The 22,504-nt window shown below is 36.6% G+C and overlaps 2 protein-coding genes across 3 annotated transcripts; both read right to left on the reverse strand.

Annotated features, from left to right (window-relative positions):
* Nucleotides 1-60: 60 nt before the first annotated feature.
* Nucleotides 61-8,305, reverse strand: wsb2 (WD repeat and SOCS box containing 2). The gene is made up of 9 exons (XM_054610477.1): nucleotides 8,130-8,305; nucleotides 7,787-7,955; nucleotides 5,067-5,269; nucleotides 4,849-4,980; nucleotides 3,629-3,729; nucleotides 2,431-2,627; nucleotides 1,905-1,994; nucleotides 1,679-1,795; nucleotides 61-694 (listed from the first exon to the last, which is right to left on the reverse strand). The coding sequence occupies exons 1-9, from the start codon at nucleotides 8,167-8,169 to the stop codon at nucleotides 481-483; spliced, it is 1,263 nt and encodes a 420-aa protein (XP_054466452.1). The 5' UTR covers nucleotides 8,170-8,305; the 3' UTR covers nucleotides 61-480.
* Nucleotides 8,306-9,233: 928 nt separating this feature from the next.
* On the reverse strand, nucleotides 9,234-21,266 carry vsig10 (V-set and immunoglobulin domain containing 10). Of its 2 annotated transcripts, XM_054611169.1 has the most exons (10): nucleotides 21,188-21,266; nucleotides 21,023-21,093; nucleotides 20,619-20,918; nucleotides 18,290-18,595; nucleotides 15,520-15,810; nucleotides 12,136-12,423; nucleotides 11,837-11,950; nucleotides 11,657-11,669; nucleotides 10,422-10,564; nucleotides 9,234-10,311 (listed from the first exon to the last, which is right to left on the reverse strand). In XM_054611169.1, the coding sequence occupies exons 2-10, from the start codon at nucleotides 21,072-21,074 to the stop codon at nucleotides 10,217-10,219; spliced, it is 1,602 nt and encodes a 533-aa protein (XP_054467144.1). In that variant the 5' UTR covers nucleotides 21,075-21,093; nucleotides 21,188-21,266; the 3' UTR covers nucleotides 9,234-10,216. The 2 variants fall into 2 exon arrangements, with proteins under 2 accessions (XP_054467144.1, XP_054467143.1); XM_054611168.1 differs by lacking the exon at nucleotides 21,188-21,266 and having other exon boundaries at nucleotides 21,023-21,122.
* Nucleotides 21,267-22,504: the final 1,238 nt, after the last annotated feature.

Genomic DNA, 22,504 nt, shown 5'->3' on the forward strand with positions numbered 1-22,504 from the left:
GAAATATGCGATGATGTCAAAGAAATGTGTCAAGAAACATGCCATAACAAATGTTACAAATGTGTTTGAATGTGTTTAATAAAACAATTTCCTATATTTCCGGTCTCTGTTATCTTCTATTAACAATTAACATGTGCAGGTACAGCGCAGTAAGTACAGTAGTATGTGCTGTTTTATGATAAACACAGAAATTAGAAATACATATGTATATATTTGATATTTACACAATAAATTAATAGTATAAAATGGTGATATTCAAGTCAATTAAGCATGTGAACATGATATGCATCGTCTTACAGATGTAGTGCAATAAATGAAATCCTTAATGTAGGAAGGCTGCATCTAAAGTAGATTACTTTGAGAGATGTTTCCTGTGCTAATCTCGATCTGCAAACTAAAGGCTCTTTTCTTTTTTTTTTTGTTATGCGTGACAATCACTCGCTGTTAATGTCAGTTGTTGCATTGTGTTAGTGTTCCTATTTAACCCTCCCAGTCCTCTTCGTCGGAGGAGCAGCAGGTCTTGAGGCGGTCGGGGATGTTCCTGTAGGTGAGGTACTGGAGGATCCTCTTGGGGAGGGGCAGCGGCTCCATCTGGTGGGTGGAGACCGAGTGGCGCAGGATGGATCGGCACAGGTGGCACAGGCTGGGCACCGTCCGGGGGGCCTTCCAGAACCTCACGTGGCCGTCTCTGGTTCTGTCACAGGAGAGGGGGTGGTTAGTGTCAGTTATGTGGGGGCCAAGAACGTACTTGACTATGTACAAGGGTGTCCTGAATTATGTTACTACTTATATTAATATTCTCTCTTCTTATATTGTTTCTGTAACCTTTGTAAAAGGTAAATAATGCATAACTTTGTCATTTTAATCTTATATTCTGTTTTTAGGGTGACTTTAAACATCTGTCTTGGGACTACAGATGAAAAATAGCCTCTTCTCTAACACTGGTACATTTACAGAAATGTTTTATTAATGTGCTCTGTCCCTACCAAATAAACCAATAAAAAAATAAGAAGGCTTAATGTAGGGAAAACATGCAAACTAGAAAAGGATATCTCGCTTACGATGAAAATTGCAGGTGTAAAACGTTAATTGTTTTGCATATGAGATGTTAAATAGGGGGGAGGGCAGTTTTAGTAAAAGCACTGGAAGCAGTTGTTTCATTTAATGCGTAAGAAATAAAAGCTGGTTAAGTGACGGATATATTTTGAGAATTTGAGCTACTTTAAACTGAAACACAAGCAAATTTATATGAGACACTGTACTGTGTGTTTCTGTAGGTGGCGTATGTGTTCCCTACATCTGTGAAGCTTGAACTAGCAAATATTTGTCATTTTTCTGTGATAAATTAATTAATAATATGTTTGATTAATGATCGAAATTGTCAATTGTTGAGCAATTAACTGGACGATCATTCTACGGTTATGTTACGGCTAAAACATTTGAGTTTGGAGCATGTTAAGCATGCGAATGTCATGCAGGGAAATGGGTTAAGAAGTTCTATGACTGTTTTGATATTTCTTTTTCGTCTTGTAACTGAGTCACCACTGACATCCACTATGACTCTATGCTGAATCCAGCCTCCACAAGATACAGCATTTTCTAAACTAAACTCTGAAAGTCTTTTTTATATTCAAATAAATAAAAAAAATTGTGACGGGAGCTTGAGTTTTTGTTTTACCCCGTGGCGACCACTCCCCCCTGTGGATGGTATTTGCAGCAGAGTCCATTAGAGTCTCGGTCCACTTTGGTCTGCATCTCCATCCCTTTCTGCCCCGGCTCCCAGATCCGGAGAGCTCTGAAATAACGAAACATCCGTCTGAAATCATTTCTGTCTGTTGAGGGAAACGTTTACATGATTACATAATATAAAAGATTTATGAGATGGGAGCTAGTAAACTACCCACCTGTCGTCGGTCACCATCGCCAAGTGCAAACCGTTGGGAGAGAACTGTATTGCTGAGATTTGGTTTTGCCCGTAATCTTCAAAATAGTCACTGTGAAGAAAAGAAAAAACGTAGGAGATTTTAAGAATGATATTTCCCCGTAGTAGTCATAGTCAGACATCAGTAGTGCTTATGACTTAGATGTTAGATTACACATTATATGCTAACCCGAAAACAGGTTGCACAAGATATAGGACACCAGGAAGTACTTTCAGGCAATGAATCAGATGTAAACAGTGATAGTGACAGTGTAGGATGTGTTCTGTTCACAGCTTCAAACTCATTTGTGCATTGAAATAAACTGCCATCAAAAATAAAACTCAAAATCCAATTTCTTGGAGCAAAATCAAGTTTTGTATTTAAAAATGTTTACCGACAGTATTAGCATTAGATATGCTATTTACTGTCTTCATGTGTCAAAAAAAGTGCAGTCCGAGATGCATTTGCCACCCAGTTGAAAGTTCAGGATAAACGTGTGTAAACTTACACCAGAGTGGCCAGTTTCTCTGCAGTGTACGGGTCCCAGAGGTCGATCCACCAGCTGGATCCACTGAAGGCGGCGGTGGCGAGCAACGCCCCGTCAGGAGAGAAGTCACAGGAGGAGAGGAGGTACAAGGTCTTGTGGATCCCTCCTGCCAGGTTCCTGATGAACGTATAAGACCGCAGACTCCACAGACACACCATCTAATGAGGTGAAATCACAAAGGAGTCTTTTATGCCTTGCTGTAAGGTTTTTAATGTGGAATAACATTGGTTAATTCTGCCCTACAGAAGTTATTGCAGAAGTTTCAATGCCAAAAAATCTAGCAATTTGATTCTTAACGATGTACTGACTCAGTAAATGTCAACAGGACAGGCTGGAACACGCAGCGAAACAGTTTAAAGTGTAACTGTGATCTTAAACTCTGGTATTACACAATGTTAAGCTGCCTGCTTTTCTTTGCAAATGTGAAGGTGTCAAATTAGTAGTTTGACAGGAGTGGGAAGAGCTCCCCGGTGCTCCAAATGTCTCCACACAAAAGAGGACAAAAAAAAAAATCAAACTACATAACTTGTTACATAGTCGTAAGCGACAGACTTAGCCAAAACTCTGCACTGGAAAGAAATGTCTTAAAAGCTAGATGTGACTCAGTTAAACCCAATTTAGTTTAATACCTGCCTGTCAAAAACAATTAATTAAAGTTAGTGCAAATCAAATGAGTAGCCATAAAAAAGGAAATGCTGCTATAATGATCGGGAAAACCCTGAGGGAGAAGAGTTGAAAAGAAAAATACCTGAAATACTTGATGCAGGATTATATTAACAAAGTTGTGCAACAGTAAAGTATTGTCGTTTAATCTACACATAGATAAAAATGTATAACTACTTAAAAACAAACAAAACAAAATGTCCTTCGGGATCTACAGTCACATATTTTTGTGTTTCTGTGTTGCAATGTCTCTGCCTTGAATAAGAATCAACATGCTTAAGATAAGATAAGATAAGATAATCTTTTATTCGTCCCGCAGCGGGAAAATTTGTAGGCTTACAGCAGCATAGGGTAAAGTGCACACAAGAGACATAGTAAAAGAAAGGCAAGATAAAAATGAAATAAAAAAACAAGTATTATAAATAAGCAATAAAAAACAGTAGAAAATCAACAATAACTGAAATATTATATTTACAGACAGAAAAAAACAACTCACTCTGTCAAATCTGCCGACAGAAGCAATCATGCTGCAGTCTGAAGATACGCAGCAGCAGCTGATCCAGTCTTTGTGGCCAGAGAGCACCTGCACCTTTTTACCTGCAACAGAAAGAAACCAACGTCTAACTGAACAGAACGAGACACAATGCTAAAATCATCACAGGATAGAAAATACAACGTTCACACATTTATCTCCTGAGGTGTTGGAGAATGTGACTGGTATATGTGTGAACATAAACATTTGTTTGCTTCGACCTGTCGCATTCTAACAGGAGGTTTAGTTCAGTTTGACTGCACGGTGACAAAACACATGGGCGAGGTGCTAAATACACAGAGCAGAAAAATGATTATTCAAAAACAAAAATTGCACGCCCCTGATGCTTAATAGCCGCTGCTTATCAATGCATCCCATGAGCCTCTAGATTGTTTTCCAACATTCATGGCAGCCACTGCTTCCCTTCAAAACAACACAGTATCAGACTTGGTTTGCAGAGCCTTGAAAAGTGTTGGGTAACACCTCGCCTTCAGCCTTTATTGGCATTAATGTTTGACCAGGGTGCGTTCAAGGGTGCGTTCAAGGATGCTCCAACATTTGATATTGCATACCCAAAACCAAACCAAACCAAAAAACTGGCAAGTACATCATGAATGTATAATGTGACATTCGTTACCTATTGCATTAAATCTGAGCTGGAAATACCATTCTTGTGAGATTTGTCAAATTGTAGTATTGCTTTACAGGAAGATAAATGTTAAGTCTTAAATGTTAATTAAATAATTGTGTTTTGGGGTGGATTATCAACCTCAGTGAGCTGCTTGGTATTAAATGAAACCATTGGCTGCCTTAAAGGCTTGGTATCAATATACAAACATCTGATATGCTTTAAAAAAATGTTTACAGTAATGCACAGTACAGCTGGATTAAGTGTAACGGAAATTTCATTAAAACTAAACAAAGCATGTTTTATAATGCAATCGGTCTTCAGTTAGTTCCTCCCTGAATGTAAACAACCACTTCCTTACTCATGAAACAGTGTGTTTGCATTGCATTTTGATAAGCAAACACTAACAGTTATATCAGTAGGACTGTTTGTGAACACCACTCATAATTATGTTAGCACATGAGAGGAGGTGAAACATTACCCGCCTGAAAATGTTTTAGGATTTAGTGGTTGAGGAGTCTGGAGTTCTTAAAGTACACACTGCACACACACACACCTTTCTGAGCCAGGTCCCAAATCCTCAAAGTCTTGTCCCGAGAGGTCGATATGAGTGTGAGCGTCCCGTTCTGAGGGAAGACCAGGTCTCTCACGACACCTTCATGGCCGTGGAGGTCAAATACAGCTTCACCTGAAAACACATAAAATAAAGCGTTTTAAAAGATCAGCTTACCCCGGCAAAGGTGACACCTTCACCAGCAGAAATGAAGATCTCACCTGTTAACACATTCCAGATTTTGATCACCCCGTTCTCCAGGCCGGTGGCCAGAAGCAGGCTGTTGTTTCCGTTTGATGATGCTTTAGCCGGCCTTGCAGCTGCAGCTGATTTATGGGGTCTGGGTCCGAAGGCGAGGCCCCAAACGGGATGACCACAACTGAAGCTCTTGTCTCCTCGGTCGGTCTCTCCATTCTGACTGTCTCTGTGGGCGAGAAGAGCATCGAGTAAGCAGATGCCATAAAAAGCACTCTAATGTGGGCAGGTGAGAAGCCGGAGCTGGTGGTTGAAAGATGCTGCCTTTAAGTGCTGTGGGATACAGACGTAAACGACCCAACAGTGAGGTTCATACATCAGGAAAGACGGATTTCTCTGGTTCCAACCAGGGCTGTGTTGATATATTCACTACATGATTATCGTGGACAAAATAATTCACCATAACATATAACATATATCTAAAGAAAATTTAAAAAACAATAATAACGTTATCAGCCAAATTCATCTTTTTCTTTGTGTATTTTCTCTTATTTTGCCAAATTAATTACACTGAAAATGCAAGAGCAGGGAGGCAGAGAGAGTCTGTAATCATCAACGTGTATATGAAATAACTTAACAGGCGCTGGCTTATTTACAAAATATTATCATATGAGGCGGCTGTGGCGTAGTGGAGAGCAAGGTAGTTCTCCAATCAGAGGATCGGTGGTTCGATACCCAGCTTCAGTCGATGTGTCCTTGGGCAAGACACTTAACCCCAAGTTGCTCCTGAAGGCTTGCCATCGGTGTGGACTGGATGATGAATGTTAGTTAGAGTCTGATGGTGGCACCTTGCATGGTAGCCTGTCATCAGTGTGTGAATGGGTGAATGATATGTAATATACTACTGATTGTAAGTCGCTTTGGATAAAAGCGTCTGCTAAATGACTGTAATGTAATGTGCATTATAACTATAATATCATTGTTTATTTATAAATATCACAGTTATCATCATTATCGTTATATCGTTACACCCATTATATTTGATTTGCTTCCTTTTATATTGCCTCTGCTACCTCCATATTATTATTTAATTGTCCAATGTTTAAAGTTGGCACTGATAAGATTCTTCGGCTCTTTCACTTGATCACATAGTTTCTGTTATTAATGTAGACTACTTCTTTAAGCAGGCATATTTATCTTATTTACATTTTAAATAAAGCAATTTGATGGCTTTGTTAAAGGTATTGTTTAAATATTTGGTACCTAAATTGCAGTTATCAAATAATTTAAAGTGTACTAACTCCAGAGCAAATAATGTAAAGTCCCAAAGGCTTTAATATTAATAAATACATAAGACACTTTAAATAATAAATAAAAAAGTAAACAAGTATCTTAATATTTAATAAAGCTATAAAATTGTGAAGTAATCCAATAAATATTAAAAACTCTATGCAAAATACTATTTTTAATTCTTCATCTTTTCACTAGCCCATCAAAAGCTGTTTATTGCAGTTCATTTTTATTTCAAAATGTCTTTCTATTTCGCAATATCTTTTTCCCCAACATACCATTTAATTTCATAATGCAACTTTTTATCACTAAGTCTTTGACATTCAAGACAAACATGGTCGTTATTTTAGTTTTTAGCCTGAATGAATAAACACCATTCTTTCTTATTTGACTATTGGGATTAGAATATTTGTTGCACAATGTTTTGTTTATTTGTGACAGTCATTGTTGCATTTAAATAAACCAATTTTTTTTTACAAGTTATGCAAAGAAAAAGGTGTAATTATTATTATTATTGTTGCATTTAAATAAACATTTTTTTTTTTTAGTTATGCAAAGAAAAAGGTGTAATCATATTTTCAATTATTAAAGTTTAAATAAACATTTTTATTTTTTTAGTTATGCAAAGAAAAAGGTGTAATCATATTTTCACTCTTATTGTATTTCTAATGGGTCGAAATAAACATTTTTTTTAAAGTCAAAGGCATTAATTATTATTATTATTGTTGCATTTAAATAAACCCACAAAGAAAAAGGTGTAATCATATTTTCACTCTTATTGTATTTGAAAACAAGCACAATATTTATCCTTTTCCTAACCCACTGTGACACAACCCGATAAATAAACCTATTTTTTTTACAAGTTATTATTATTATCATTGCAAAATAAAAAAGGTGTAATTATTATTATTATTATTATTATTATTATTTATTATTATCATTGTTGCATTTAAATAAACATTTTTTTTTACAATCTAGCAAAGACAAAAGGTGTAATTATTATTATTATTATTATTATAAACATTTTTTTACAAGCTAGCATTTAAATAAACATTTTTTTTAAATAAACATTACAAGCTAGCAAAGAAAAAGGTGTAATTATTATTATTATTATTTTTGCATTTAAATAAACAGCAAAGAAAAAAGGTGGTATTATTATTATTATTATTATCATTGTTGCATTTAAATAAACATTTTTTTACAAGCTAGCAAAGAAAAATTATTATTGTTGCATGTAATTATATTTTCATCATTGTTGCATTTAAATAAACATTTTAGTTATGCAAAGAAAAAGGTGTAATCATATTTTCACTCTTAAATATTATAATTAAAGTCAGGCATTAATTACATATCCCTAACCCATTGTGGCTTAAAAACAACCACAATATTCATCCTTTGTGACACAACCCGAATGTACGAGCGACACCTGAACGCATCACGTCCATTCTAAACGTACAGAGAGTCGAGCGGCCAGGCGACCACCCAGACGATGCCGTGTCCCATCGACCAGGCGAACCAGGCTCCGTCCGGGGAGAAGTCCACGCTCCATGTCTCGCATCCCGCTCTGCCCTCCAAGGACGGCGGACGCCTGGTCTTCAGCTCCAGCAGCAGAGCGGGGTCGGACGCTGTAAAATAAAGGACAACCACAATTAAATACAAAACCAGACTGACGTACTCATTCTCCCGAAACTCGAATCTCCGACATTCTTGAACGCCCCCCTGCGTTCTTTTTCTCCGCTGCCTAGTTACGGAGCGTTGCGATGACAACGACATATAGAACCCGTATATAAGCGACTTACACGTCCGCTGCAGCTCCCTGTTGGTTCCCGTCGAGCACATCGTCTCTCTTCCTTCACATTATTCGCTCTAACTTCCTAAATACGTCCTGTGTGTCCGACTCCAGCCGTCCATTTAAATTGCGGCGGTAGAGACGACGTCGATGTTAAAAAAATGTGCAAAGCGGAAAAACAAAATGTTCAGCCTACTTCCGGTTGTCTGAGTCACTTCCGAGGCTGCCATTGGCTGAAATGTTGCCTACGTCATCACGTTTTTTTTTATTGTATTGCGTAACCTCAAAGCCACGCCCCCCCTCATTAAATGATATTGTTTGTCAATGATGAATGGTTTCCACTGATGATTAACTGTCATGAGGAGGATGATGTCATTATTAAAACATGGAGTTGAAATCAAGAATAGTAACCAAGATAGATACATAGAAAAGTTTGTGAAATAATTCCCCAAAATACACTTTATATGTTTATCACAATACTATTATTTTAACTTGAGTTTATGTCCAAACTTTCTGTCGTTCAAAACCAAAACCAAGTGAAAAGGGTGAAATCATGGATGTCAGACCAATAACAAAGGCTGCATAATATAAAATATTATATATACAGTACCAGTCAAAGGTTTGGACACACCTTCTCATTCAATGGTTTTTCTTTATTTCCATTTTTTTCTACATTGTAGATTAATATTGAAGACATCCAAACTATGAAGGAACACATATGGAATTATGTGGTAAACAAACAAATGTTCAACAAACCAGAATATGTTTTATATTTTAGATTCTTCAAAGTAGTTGAATAAGAAGGTGTGTCCAAACTTTTGACTGGTACTGTATATATATTTAAAAAAAAATGTTCATGTACAAGTATTTCCATTCAAGCCAGATTTAAAAAGTTAATATTTTTAACTGCCTATAACTGAACCATAAGCCATTTTTTATGTCACACTTTTAACCTATCTTTTGTCTATTTGTATTTTTCATTTATTAAAAAAATGTTTGTTTTACTTTTAAATTTCATTGTAATGTGTAATGTCCGCTCAGTGTTTTAATGTATTATGAAAATACATGCCTGCGTATTAAATGTGCTATTCAAAGAAACTTGCACTGTCTTATGTTTATTGAAATACATGGAAATATTAATACAGTCATGACAAAAACACCTTAGAAAACATGTTCTAAAGTGGCATACAGGCTTTGAATGTTTTACTTTAAGAATAATTATCTACTTTATATTAAGTGTTTTCATTCAATTTTAGACATCTTGTGTTCGTTTTAATGCCGCAATTAACTATTTTCATGATCATTGCTGAAGAATTTTCTGTAGATCAATTAATTTGTAATTTTTCTTAACAATATTAGCAATATTGAATAATCAAGGGGATATTTAAAAGGAAAATTTGCAATTCAAAAGGTTACAGACCTCAGTTGACAGAGCTCATTTTTTTTTACTTAAAAAAATTCTAAAGATTTTCTGTGATTTCACTTTAAGATCATAGTTAAAATATTTACAAAGAACAAACTTATCTCAAAATATTGTTAAAGTACCAATACTCACATACGGAGTATAAAAAACGGTATTTCACGCTCACTAATGCCCCAGATCTCATTTCAACTTGGCTGGATTTAAGTGATTTCCGGAAGGTGAGAAATCTGAGTTTCTGTATTTTTACCCTCCACTACATCCTACACAAATAACACGACTGACAAACTCACTCCACCACATATTTAAAATGGTTCACAGTCTAAAGTACATCGTCATAGCTCATCTCTGAATGATATGTGTACAAGTACAACACGGGGGGGATTGTATGTATGGGAGTAAGTACTAATAGATCGTCTCACATCACATTATGTTTCAAACAGCTTAATTTACTGCACAAATGTCAATATCAGAGCAAAACATTCACAATGCTGTACAAACAAAATCATAGAAATAAGCTTACAAAAAATGTATAACCCTGTTTAAAAAAATTAACAAATTAGAAAGGCATTGATTTTCTTTTTTTTTTGTGTCTTCCACCAATTCTGTTCACATTGTCATTGGGACTAAATGGTATCCACGGAAATTAAAACACGTATCTAAAAAACACCCAAAACCTAAAATGTTACAAGATCCACTGGCTCCTCCGTCTGTACAGTGTCCTCCTGCTGCTGAGGGCTTGTGTCAGCAGTTTCTGTGTCCTCATGATCACCTTAAAAATAAAAAAAACACACACACACACAGGGTTATTTTTACATAACCATATACTTCCTCATTAACAAATAATAAAAATCAATGTCAACTGGCACGTTGTGGTCATACTCGATGGGATCCGGTGTATCTGGACGAGCGTCGTCTGGTGTCCGTTGGTTAACGGGGGCAGACGGGGAACGGCATCTTGAAAGATCTGCTCGTCGTCCGACTCCACCAGACTCAGCACGTCTCCTCTGTCATCGTCCACTTGCCTTAAGAGTAGAAATACAGGACGGTAAATACACAGAGACTCTTTTACACGGTTACATATCATCAAATATTTGCTGGTGAACGCATTCCAGGAGTTGTTTTTGTGTTGTGTCAACGTCTGTATCAAAACTCCGAGGAGCTTTTGAGAATGTAGAGCATTCACTCTGGAAAAGTGACCCTCTGGATGTTTTGATCACTATTAGCATTACGGAGCAATGTGTTTAGAGGTTTTTTACTCGTTTTGTTAGTACCTTGTGCACAATGACGCCCGTGCACATGATACACACTCAACTATTTGACAGTTGGCGACAGTAACTTTGCAATTCGCCAACAAAAGCTGTGGAGAAGAATAAAGCTAGCTAGCATACATGGACGTAAAAAAAATGAAGGTTTCAAAATTCCTCCCAAAAATCTGCTCTGCAAATGTTTTATATATATTTAAAGGAAATGCTTTCAACACATTAATGAGGCCTAAAGGATAAACACAGTGTGTTTTGGTGAGAAGCATTAAATGTTAACATAATATTTGTTTGCCAAGAAAAACTTCACAGGGTGCCTTTAACTTTACAAAAATAACCATTTGTCCCAAACTGAAATGCATGATGGAAATTCAGGAGCGTATAGATACTATGAGAGTGGTATCAATCTTCCCCATCTAAAATATTCCCCATATTATTTAACTAATTATATAACAGGCCTTGCAGCTGCATTGCATTATGGTCTATTATGGCCACAATACGTGCATAAATTGTTATCTCTGCTTCTTTTTGGATATATTTATACCACTGTGATAACTGAACGCAGGTGATTGATTCTAATATCTGATGTTTACTGTTACAACAAATCTAGTTAATTTTAATTTAAGCTCCAATGTAATAAAACAAGAGTCTGTCTACATTATGGTTAGCCAGGTGTTTGCAGGAATATTTCAAATAAACTACTTAATGAAAAATATAACAAACAAGACAATAAACATGAAACCCAGATTGCATTACATACTCTATTATGTAATGCAGTTTTTAATCCCTTTAATGGTTTGGGGGACTAAAATAAGCATGCAGTGTGTATAAGATAAGTAAATGTGAGATACTCACCCAAAGCCGTCACCTAAAAACAAAAATATGAACAGAAATTGTGAAATTAGTATAAGTTTATAATTGTTTCCTCATATACGACAATAAACGTGCAGTATATGAGATTTTAATGTGTGGAAAGAATGATTATAACATAAGTTAATGTAAAATGTGTTGCATGAATTTGAGACAAAAGGTTACCCAGGCAAATTCTGTGTCGGTTGAAGTAAAGGGTTTTAGCTAAGATTGCAGCGGATCCCACGATCAGAGCGGCGATAAAGACTCCGATGATCGCTCCCGTGTATGCAGAGGAGGCTGTCGAGACATAAAAAAAAACCGAGATGACAGGAGAAGATCATGAGTCAGAAAGAAAGGAGGAGCAGCAGGTTTATCAGCATTCCAGAGGTGGAGTCGACATCTGCAGTTTTTTATTCTGCAGTCAACTCTCTACAAAAATGCAATAACATGCACATTATGATCATGATACAGCCCAAACTCACTCTTCTTCACAGTGAGGTAGACTTCCAGCACTCGGATGGCGAGGGGGTTCTCGCTGCGGCAGAAGTAGACGCCTTCGTCGTCCTTGCTGACGTTGAGTATTTGCAGCTTGAGGACGGGGCCTTCCTCAGACAGGACGTACTTCGATCCGGGGATGATGTCCTCCTGCTGGAGCCCCTTTCTCCAAGTGGTGTTGGCGGGGGGGATGGACACCAACTCGGTGCAGGTTAGGGTCACGTTGGTCTCCTCCAGCGCCGTGGCCAGCGGCTCGCCTTCAGGGTACGGAGATTCTGGGAGAAAGGAACAGACATTAAAACTGATTATTTGTCAGGAATCAGCGTCTAAATGGGATGACATTTTTATTAAAGTTGGCCTCAGTGGGACTCAAACCCTTCAATAATCTTAATTGAAAAAGACACAACGCATCTTCAAAGCTTTCTAAACATCCAAAAATTCAGATAAGCTATTGCATAATTCATAATTCGCACACACTTTTGCGTCATGTCATTGTTTGTGCAATGCCGTCTTGTGATGATAACCCTTACCCCACTGACTCACTAACTGTCCACATGTCCTGCATGCATCACTGTGTCCTCATGGGCACGCTACCAAATGGGTGGCTCTGGCTGTGTTTGTATCCACAGCAATACTTAAAACCTAAGGTGAACTAATTATGATAACATTAATTATGAGAATAAAACAAGGAGCTTATGAACGCCTTAAACCCAACGATGTTACACTGAAGTTTCTACAGTAAGCAGAGTGATGTGATGAAGAAAAAAGTGTTTTGCTTCATAGGAAACAGAGTGGACGATAAACATTGTGACTGGAGTTTATGACAGGAAGTGTTTGTCTTCTATGGGGAAGGAATTAATTTGAGTATGAATTCATTGTGAGAAAGTTGTGGCAGCACTGATTCCCCAACAGGAAGAGGAAGAAGCTGTTTCCACCCAAATTGTAGAGAAATATTTACTGGGAGAAACAAATCCCGCAAGTTCCTTTATAATTTAAAAACACATCCTTAATAATAATAATGAGAAAATGCCTCTTCAATTATGATAATTTAATAACATTTTACTGATGTTGGTCATTGGTGCTTTTTATATATATTTATACCCAATTTTTTTTACTACTTGTGTACAAATTCTGACTATTCTTGACCAAAATAAAGTATCTTTTATCCGTCCTTGTCCCTAGCTTTTATTACTATTTCTTTGTAAGTACATTAAGAGAGATTCAAAAGCACAAGTTTCAAATTCCTTATATGTGCACGCATTCATGGCCAATAAAGCAGATTCTGTTTCTGATGAAATGCTTCTTCAATAATAAACAAAAGTCAGAAGAAAATATTAAATTAAAATAAACCAATTAAGAAAAGAACAGGTGTGTAAAAAATATCGATACATTTGAGTATCACCATGTAATGCTTCGTGATACTGTATCGATTCTCAAAAACGATTTTTAATCAATAGTTTACATGAAAAGATTCATTGAGGACTTTTATTTTGTGTTTTTGTTTAAACCCCAGTATGCTTCATAGCAGAGTTGTAATTTATCGTCAAGTTTGATTCGTCCACTCCAACATAACAATGTAAACTGACACAGGAAGCGGAGTGAGGGCTAACCGCTAACATTTGTTTAAACTGAGATTGCAAGCATATGGTAGTGTGTTCTTTATGCAGTATCCCAATATATTGAATCGCAACCCCTGTACAATGATACATATTGTATCGCCAAGTTATTGCCAACACACATTCCTACAAAAAGCCTGCAGGATTTAGGCAAGCCCAAACTCCTGCACGAATAGCACAAAGGTCTGCTCCGATGCAAATAACCTGAAGGTGTTCTCAAATATTCACCCAAAATCACACTCAATCTGAAAAGTTAAGGGACTAAAAACCAGAGTTTCTGTCTGAATCTGCTAAATGAGGTCTGCGTTACATCAAGGAAGGATCAGAACGGCCTGAGTGTGCAGTTCCCCACTTCTCTTAAGCCCTAAAGAAAAAGGCGTCGACACGCTCTGATTGGTCGAGAAGATAAATGCACCAAGCTGCTCTCAATTCTCAATTAGAAGCCGGTTCTCACATCCTGCACATCCTTAACAGGTGATCTGAATAACCAATCAACTCAGGGGAGTTGTGACATTCAGCTCAAAATGAATTGGGAAAATGGAAATGACAGCAAGTGGACAGCTACATGAGCATGAACTACTCACAATGTTTCTTACTTTTGGTGTAAATCTGGTGTGGTATCTGTGCAGACAGTTTATAACACTGCTTTGAAGCTTTGAGATATTTGTCCCTGAGATGTTTACCTCCATCCCAGTACAATCAAGGTAAAATATTAGTTTTTTGGGGGGCGTTTGAAACACTGAAAAACTACGTTTTAAATTAAGCAGAAACAGCATCAGTTACTCTGGAGAGTCCTCAGATCTGCACTGTGGACAGTTTTCATTATACAGTCCAAATGAAAAATGTCCACAGTGAGAACCGCTCATCGCTCGTTGACTCCAGGGAAATTAAGAAGAGTTTCGTTGTCATGTTAGTATATTCAGCATCCAGCAGGGAATGTGTGCTGCAGACATCAAGTTGTGACCTGTAAAGGGTGACTCAATCTGCAGAGCGCTAAAAAACCCTCCCCACTGTGGCACAGAGCGCTCTCCGCTTGCTTTATTTAAACTTGATTACTATTAAAGGTTTTGCGTTTCCAAATTGCACAAACTTAGACTTCCTTTGGTCTCCAGCAGTACACCAGCAAAGTGTAAAGTAGATTAGATGTTTTTTGAGATATATATGAGGACATACAGAAATACAGACAGACAAAGATTCCTTGCTTTATAATTAAATGTCTTTTTTTCAATGCATAGAATGCCGAAAACCAAATTCTATTGACGTCCATTGCACCGGAGTGGAGGATGAAATCTCAGAGACGGATATCTGAAAGCCTCAGCAGATGAACCCACATGAACCCCGGTGTCAAAAAACTATCTGCATGGCTAGATACCATACCATACCACACCATATTTCTTTGTTTCTAGAAAGTATATTTAAAAATGTTCGTCTGCAATAATCTGAGCACCAAAAACTAATTTATGTTCTCCTAAATTGTGCTGATGTGAAGGCACAAACCTCATAGAAAGAATAATCAAAACCTGAACGAATGAATACTAAACTATATTTAAATGCTAGTAATTGCAAAATATGTCCGATTTTTTTTTTTTTGTTGCATTTGGATGAACCGACTCTTTCAATCAAATTAAAAGGTCAACGCTATAAATACCGAGTACAAGTACACATTGTCAACCATCTCCCTGAGGAGTGTCAGTGTGACTCTGAAGTGGAAAGCACATAAAACATTCAGCAGTGTCTCCTCTCAGGATGTCTTACTGAGGGTAAACGAACACGACTTCTCCGGCCCGGGACCGAGCGCTAGGTGCTGGGCTTTGCACCGCACCGTCTGCCCGTCCGACATCATGGAGCGGTTCAGCGTCACCGACAGGCTCTCCGTCATCTCCGACGCGTAAACGTTTCCACTCCCGGGAGCTCCTTGGTCGCCCTGGTCGACCCCCCAGCCTAGCGTCGGGACGGGATACGCTCCGAACCAGATGCAGTTGAAGTGGACGTGGGAGGAGTCCTGAGCTGGTGCCCACATGCACTCAGGGTGTCTGTCCGGGACATCTAGTCAGGAAAGAAACATCGGTGAGGAAACTGAACACAACTACAGGAAGCAGATTAAATATCAAGTTGAATTTTGGCCACCATTGTTGCATTTGCATTTATCACTCTGGGATTTAGGCACACTCATCCTTAAGTATTTAAACAAAGGATACAGAAGGAAAAATTGGAAAACGATCTGAAGTAGTGTCTAAATTCGGAAAATTATAATCTATATTTTCCGTGGTGCATGGGTACAGCAGTTAACAGGGTTCATTTTACTTGCAGAAGATCTTCAGTGGGTAGACACCCCATATTCCCTGATATGAAACATCCCACCTTCTCCCAAAAAGGCTGAATATATGGACCAAACATGTGTGTATTGTGTTGAAGTGCTGAACTGCTCTCTCTCCAGCTAGAGTGCTGGATCCTAGTGATTGTACATTTCTGCTTAAGAGGAAAAACAAATAAGATTTTCTAGAAAAACTTTTCCCTACTCTCATTGAATCGTTTCATTTTTATCTCTTTTTCCCAACATTTCCTTAAATAATGTGTTGGGTTTTTATTCATTGAGGTGATACCTTTGCGCTATACATTTCTTAAAGGGACAGTGTAGGATTTGGTGGCATCTAGCGATGTTGTTGCAGATTGCAACCAACTAAATACACCTCCACTCACTCAGAGGACACGCTCCGTATGTAGACATGAGGGACTCATTCTAAGCTAACGAGAACCTGATTATTACTTTCAGAAGATTATACACTAATGCAAACATAGTTGTGAATACTATATTCCATTCTGCAAATAGATCCTCTAAATGCTACACGCTGGCCTTTCTAAAAACATTTTTTTTACTTTTATCTCGTCAACATCGTGTTAAATTATCTGCTCACATCCCCCCCCCCCCATTTAAGTTATTTTCATTTTATTTAAAAAAAAATCTTAATTAAAAAGCACTTCACTCCTGCATAACGAAAAGTCTACTGAAAAAAGTTGACTAATAAATCAATCAGTATAACTCATCACACATCCCAGTAGAAGCTAATAAATAATCAATATTGTATTTTATTATGAAGGCTCATATTGTCCGAATACGTTTCCTGTGAAGAACCTTGTTATTTGGTACTAATTATAGAAACATTATTAGAGAGTTGTTTGATATCCAGAGGAATTTCCTGAGAATCTTCTCCATTTAGAGCCAAGTAAATATTGATTTATTAAGCATCTATTATTAGAAAGTTTTTTTTCTCCAAATACAGGTTGTTGTACTGTTTTCTTGCATGTTCAGCTGGATTACAAGGAAACCAGAAATTTTTGTATAAACGGGATGATGCATAAAAGAGGAAAATCTAGGAAAACAAGTTTGGAGCTGGCCTTGCCTGTAAAAAGGTCATTGATCTGTGAGTGATTCTAGGAAGTCAGCAAAAACACAGGAAATGTTTCGGGTGTCGAGAATTTAGGAAGTCTGTTCAATGTTCCGTTATCCCCGCAGATAAAACTGTTTACTTTATAACTGAGGCCACACAGAGGAAATGATTTACTTTAGAGTGAATAACTGCGTTAACTTGATCTCATCATGTTCTCATTCTGGCACTTTTTTTGACTTCGTCTCAGGTGCTTTTTGATAATGACTCAGCTTTTTTCCTGCCTATCTAGACGTTTCTTTTTTTTTTCACCCTGTTTACCCTTATGTTCTGCCAAAGAAGCATAGTAAGAGATCACACCTGTGTGTTTAATGAACACTCATACGTCATGCACTGGTTTCTTTATAAGTTTAAAAGGTAGAACACAAGTTCCATAAAGAGATTATTATACTCAGGAAACTATTTTAGAACTTGGAAAGACATGAATATGAAAACATTACAGTGCCTATCAAACAGGGAGTTGTTCTGTTGAACCTAAAGGGGATTAGATGTGACTTTTCGGACAATGACCAGAAGTGACCCTTTAATGTCAAATTGAAAACATCTCTACAAAGATAATTAAATTACTGTAAACCTTACAACACTGTAATATTGCATTACTCAATCTTGACATATTGTCTTTGGAGATAGCGGCTGCAATATTATTTCAAGTGCATGATTCAAATAATAAATGTAGATCACATTAATTAAATGACACAATTGCCAGAATGTCTATTTTCATCATATTTCTTCCTTTTTTCTCTCCCCGTTAGCTCCTTCCATCATTGATTTTGTGTGGAGATTTTTTTTAACTCATATGATATCAAATAGGTGCATTGCCTTTTATGCATTTGATGCTGCATTGGAGGCATTTCCGATAGATTGTTCTTTCGTATGGGAACCAGTGTTGAAACAAAATGTTGCTTTATAAACGAGAATATATATATATTCTTTACTCATGGCATTATTAAAACAAGACTGACTTGCAACTTCCAGCTTCCTCTCTAAGGTGCAGCCAACGTAACCATAAAATATTACTTTTCAACAGAAGACCCTTAGTTGAAGAAGGGCATTGTGGGTATTCTGCTCATGATACTTACAGTATACTAGCAGCTGTGTGCTCTTGTTGACTGCCTGATCAGAGACCGGGTTGTGGGCCATGCAGCTATAAACTCCCTGAGCGCTGGGCTGAACGTCCTCCATCCTGAAGTCCAGCCAGGACCCGTTGTTGGAGGCCAGAGACTCGTTGCTGGACGAGTCTCCTCTGAAGGCCCAGGTGAGCCGCTGAGACGGGTAGGAGGAGCCGGAGCAGTTAAAGGAGACGCTCGACCCCCGAAAGACGATGAGCGTCCCGTTGGAGAGGGCGGTCGCTGGACCGATGGACGCGGAAACATTTTCTGGACCACCTGAAAGGAGAACAAGCAGTACTTTACAAATGTGTGTATTCTCATCCATCAGTACTCTCAAAAGTGAATTTGAAATGTTACCTTTTAGGGTAAATGATTAGATTAACTTTGTTATTACTTGATAAACGTGTCTTATTATGTGATAAGTCAATTGTCCTGTTTGCAAGAGTAAATGTTGCAAATCTTTACGACAAATATTCATAACTGGACGAGATTTAAAAAAATGTATTGTGTGGAGTTTTTGGCCTCAGTTGATGAGTAATTTTATGACAAACGAGGGATGTTATTCAAACTTTTCATGACGGCAGAGCAAAGTAACACCATTGTAAAACATGAGGGGTTTTGCAAATGTTTTCTAAAGGTAGTGAATTAATTCAACATAAGTGCTGTAACAAAAAGGGCAGTGTATGTTTAATAATTCAAATAGAAAGCACAACATAATGAAATAAAAAAGAACTACAACAATATTGTTAATTGATTATTGTTAGATTATTTTAAAGCCAAAAAAATGATAGTAAGTGTGAGATTTTGCTATTTTCCTCTGTTTAAAATCATTGTTGACTGATAATCTTTAGGTTTTGATCTGATGAAAAATAAAACAAGCAGTATGAAGAGATCACCTTGGAGTCTCTGAAAATAGTGGCAACATTTTTCACTCTTTTCTTAAATTTTAAAGACACAATTATTTGCAAATAACAGCAAATCCTCACAAAGCTTAAACTATATCAGTAGCACAGGAAGAACTCAGCTCTTTTACTTTAGTAAAAGTAGTAATACCACAGTTTAAAAAATACTCTGTCACAAGTAAAAACTTTCCGTTTAAGCTTGTACTTATGTAAAAGCACAAAAGTATTAGCAATCAAATTAAACTTATAGTACTAAACATAAAGTACTTATTGCAGAATGGAAATAATATATATATTACTGGATTATAACTCACGATGCATCAATGTGTTCATCACTATAACGTTGCAACAGGTGAAGGTGGGGGTAATTTTAATTACTTTGTATACTGCTGGACAGCTTATCCTATAATATATATATATATATAATAATTATTATATATATATATACACACCATAATATATATTCCTGTATCTATATTCCTATATTTATATATATTTTGTATTAATAATATACACCTGCAAAGTAAATATTGTAAAATAAATGCAGTAAAGTAGTATAAAGTAAGTATAAAGTAAGTATAAAGTAGTATAAAGTAAGTATAAAGTAAGTATAAAGTAGTATAAAGTAGTATAAAGTAAGTATAAAGTAAGTATAAAGTAAGTATAAAGTAAGTATAAAGTAGTATAAAGTAAGTATAAAGTAAGTATAAAGTAGTATAAAGTAAGTATAAAGTAAGTATAAAGTAAGTATAAAGTAGTATGAAGTAAGTATAAAGTAACATAGAATGGAAATACTTGATTATGTGCATATACCTCAAAATTGTGCTATGTACAACACTTTAGTAAATAAACTTAACTCAACCCTACTACCAAGATATTGGTTTAAAACAAGATAAACCAATACTCAATAATACAAATATTTTACTTTTTGGTCAATAGATCTACATTACATTACATTACAGTCATTTAGCAGACGCTTTTATCCAAAGCGACTTACAATAAGTGTATTCAACATAGGTATTCAAGAGAACTACTAGTCACCAGAAGTCATAAGTGCATCTCCTTTCTTAAACAAGCATCTTAAAGCATAAACCAGAGCAAAAGTATAGTGCAGAGGCAAATTACTACGAAAACAATAATTGCAACAGACTAATACGAATACAATAAGTGCTACAAACTACTACGAATAGGATAAGTGCAGTAAACGAATACGAATACAATAAGTGCAGCAACTATTTATAAATGATTCAAAATCTTAACTTAAGATTAGAAAACATGTTTCAGCTGATAATGAGAATAAAGCTCAGTCTCAGCTTTAAGTATCATTCATCCCAGTAGAAGAACCAGTTTGTTTACTACCCTCATACTGGTCTAAACACTTCACCATGTCCACTTACTGGTGACTTGCAGCGACACCCGTGCGTGGAAGGTGTTGTTTCCCGGCAGCGTGGAGCCGCACAGGTAGTCTCCCTCATCTCCAAGCATCACCTGTTTGATTTTCAGACTGCCGAAGTTCGTCACCTCCAGGCGAAGTTCGCCGGGCGAAGAAGCTTCGCCTGTCATGACCTCTCGCCCATTCTTCGTCCACGTCGTGCGAAGCGGTGTCGCCTTACCGACGGTGTAACAAGGAAGCTCGGCGACGTCGCCCGGTGCTGCCACCAGAGCCGTTTCGGTGGAGTCACTATCCGAAACTGCAGCTTTGACAGGAAGAAAGCAAAAAAAAAAAAAGAAAAAGAGAGTTTTGAGGATTTTTAAGACTCACCTGTGTTACCTGTGCGGTGCGTTCACGCTCAAAACTCACCTGAGGCGCAAAAGCAAAGGTGCAGAAACGCTGCAGTTGTCACAATCTTCATGGTTTAAATGTCCAAAAGGCTACATTGCATTCAAAAAAAAAAAAAAAAAAAAAAAAAAAAGTGAACATAAGCACTTCCAGTCCAAACCAGTCTGACTAGTCCACCTGTCTCACCTGTGTGAGCCAAACCAGTCCAACCATTATGAGCCACCAGGTGACCAGTCTGACATGATGTGGCTCCAGTCTGAAGACCTGTTTGTTTACTAGAGCATGCTGATCCGGGAACTTTGTCAGGAATAAACCACACCTGGACCTCACCTTGTTAAAGGGACAGGGACACTATTGTGATGATTCTTGCAGGTTTAATGGTGTTATGAGGCTGACATTACATCATTATGACATTATGCATTGGGACAGGTTGATAATAATAACTTTTATTTATATAGCACCTTTTTAAAAACAAGGTTTACAAAGTGCTTCGACAGACAAGCCAGCAAATAGAAATAGAAGAAACATTAAGAACAATCGTTAGGATAAAACTAAACTAAGAAACAAATAAATAAACAAAATAAATAAATAAAATAAATAAAATAAATAAAATAAATAAAATAAATAAATAAAAAAATAAATAAAATAAAATCAAGTGAAATAGGTAAAATATAGTAAACGAATATAAGATAAAATACTAAAACGAAAGATTAAAGCAATTTCACGTTTAGTAATAATAATAATAATAATAATAATAATAATAATAACTTTATTTATATAGCACCTTTTAAAAACAAGGTTTACAAAGTGCTTCGACAGACAAGCCAGCAAAACAGTGCAATAGAAGAAACATTAAGAACAATCGTTAGGATAAAACTAAACAAAGAAACAAAATGAAATAACAAGTGACAATCAAATAAAATAAATAAAATAAATAAAATAAATAAAATAAATAAAATAAATAAAATAAATAAAATAAATAAAATAAAATCAAGTGAAATAGGTAAAATATAGTAAACGAATATAAGATAAAATACTAAACCCAAATGAAAACGAAAGATTAAAGCGACGACATCACATAAAAGCCATTCTGTAAAAATGTGTTTTAAGAAGATTACTGATTCTGCAAGCCTTATCTCCTCCGGCAGGTCGTTCCAACGGTTGAGGAAACATCTCCATGAGTGTTTTTTGTATACTTTTTTTTAAAAGAAGCATTGAAATACAACAAAACATAGTAGAAACAAACAGTTGGTCACCTCTGCATTCATGCAAATGTTACACTGATATAAATACTTGCCCGTTCACACAGTAACCGATCATCTCATGACTGAAGGGAACAAATACAGTCCAGTTTCCCCAGCATTGCAAAAATTGTATCAACATGTAGATTTAGCAGAAAGAAAGTTAACTATTTTTGTGTTCATTAATTATTATAAAATACATCTATGAGATGTATCCTGGCTCATCAAGTCACATGAAATGCATGCAAGGAACTCTTATTTA

Source organism: Anoplopoma fimbria, chromosome 13 (assembly GCF_027596085.1).
Source record: "Anoplopoma fimbria isolate UVic2021 breed Golden Eagle Sablefish chromosome 13, Afim_UVic_2022, whole genome shotgun sequence".
Lineage (NCBI taxonomy): Eukaryota > Metazoa > Chordata > Actinopteri > Perciformes > Anoplopomatidae > Anoplopoma > Anoplopoma fimbria.

Excerpts from the sequence above, each read along its gene's own strand:
- wsb2 (XM_054610477.1), bottom strand. The coding sequence starts at position 8,169 with ATGTGCTCGACGGGAACCAACAGGGAGCTGCAGCGGACGT. Across the intron at positions 4,981-5,066 it reads AATCTGGAATGTGTTAACAG|GTGAAGCTGTATTTGACCTC; the intron begins GTGAGATCTTCA and ends ATGTGTTTTCAG. Across the intron at positions 1,796-1,904 it reads GCGATGGTGACCGACGACAG|AGCTCTCCGGATCTGGGAGC; the intron begins GTGGGTAGTTTA and ends TCGTTATTTCAG.
- vsig10 (XM_054611169.1), bottom strand. The coding sequence starts at position 21,074 with ATGAAGATTGTGACAACTGCAGCGTTTCTGCACCTTTGCTTTTGCGCC. Across the intron at positions 15,811-18,289 it reads CACACAGCTGCTAGTATACT|ATGTCCCGGACAGACACCCT; the intron begins GTAAGTATCATG and ends TTTCCTGACTAG. Across the intron at positions 11,951-12,135 it reads CTACCTCACTGTGAAGAAGA|CCTCCTCTGCATACACGGGA; the intron begins GTGAGTTTGGGC and ends ATGTCTCGACAG.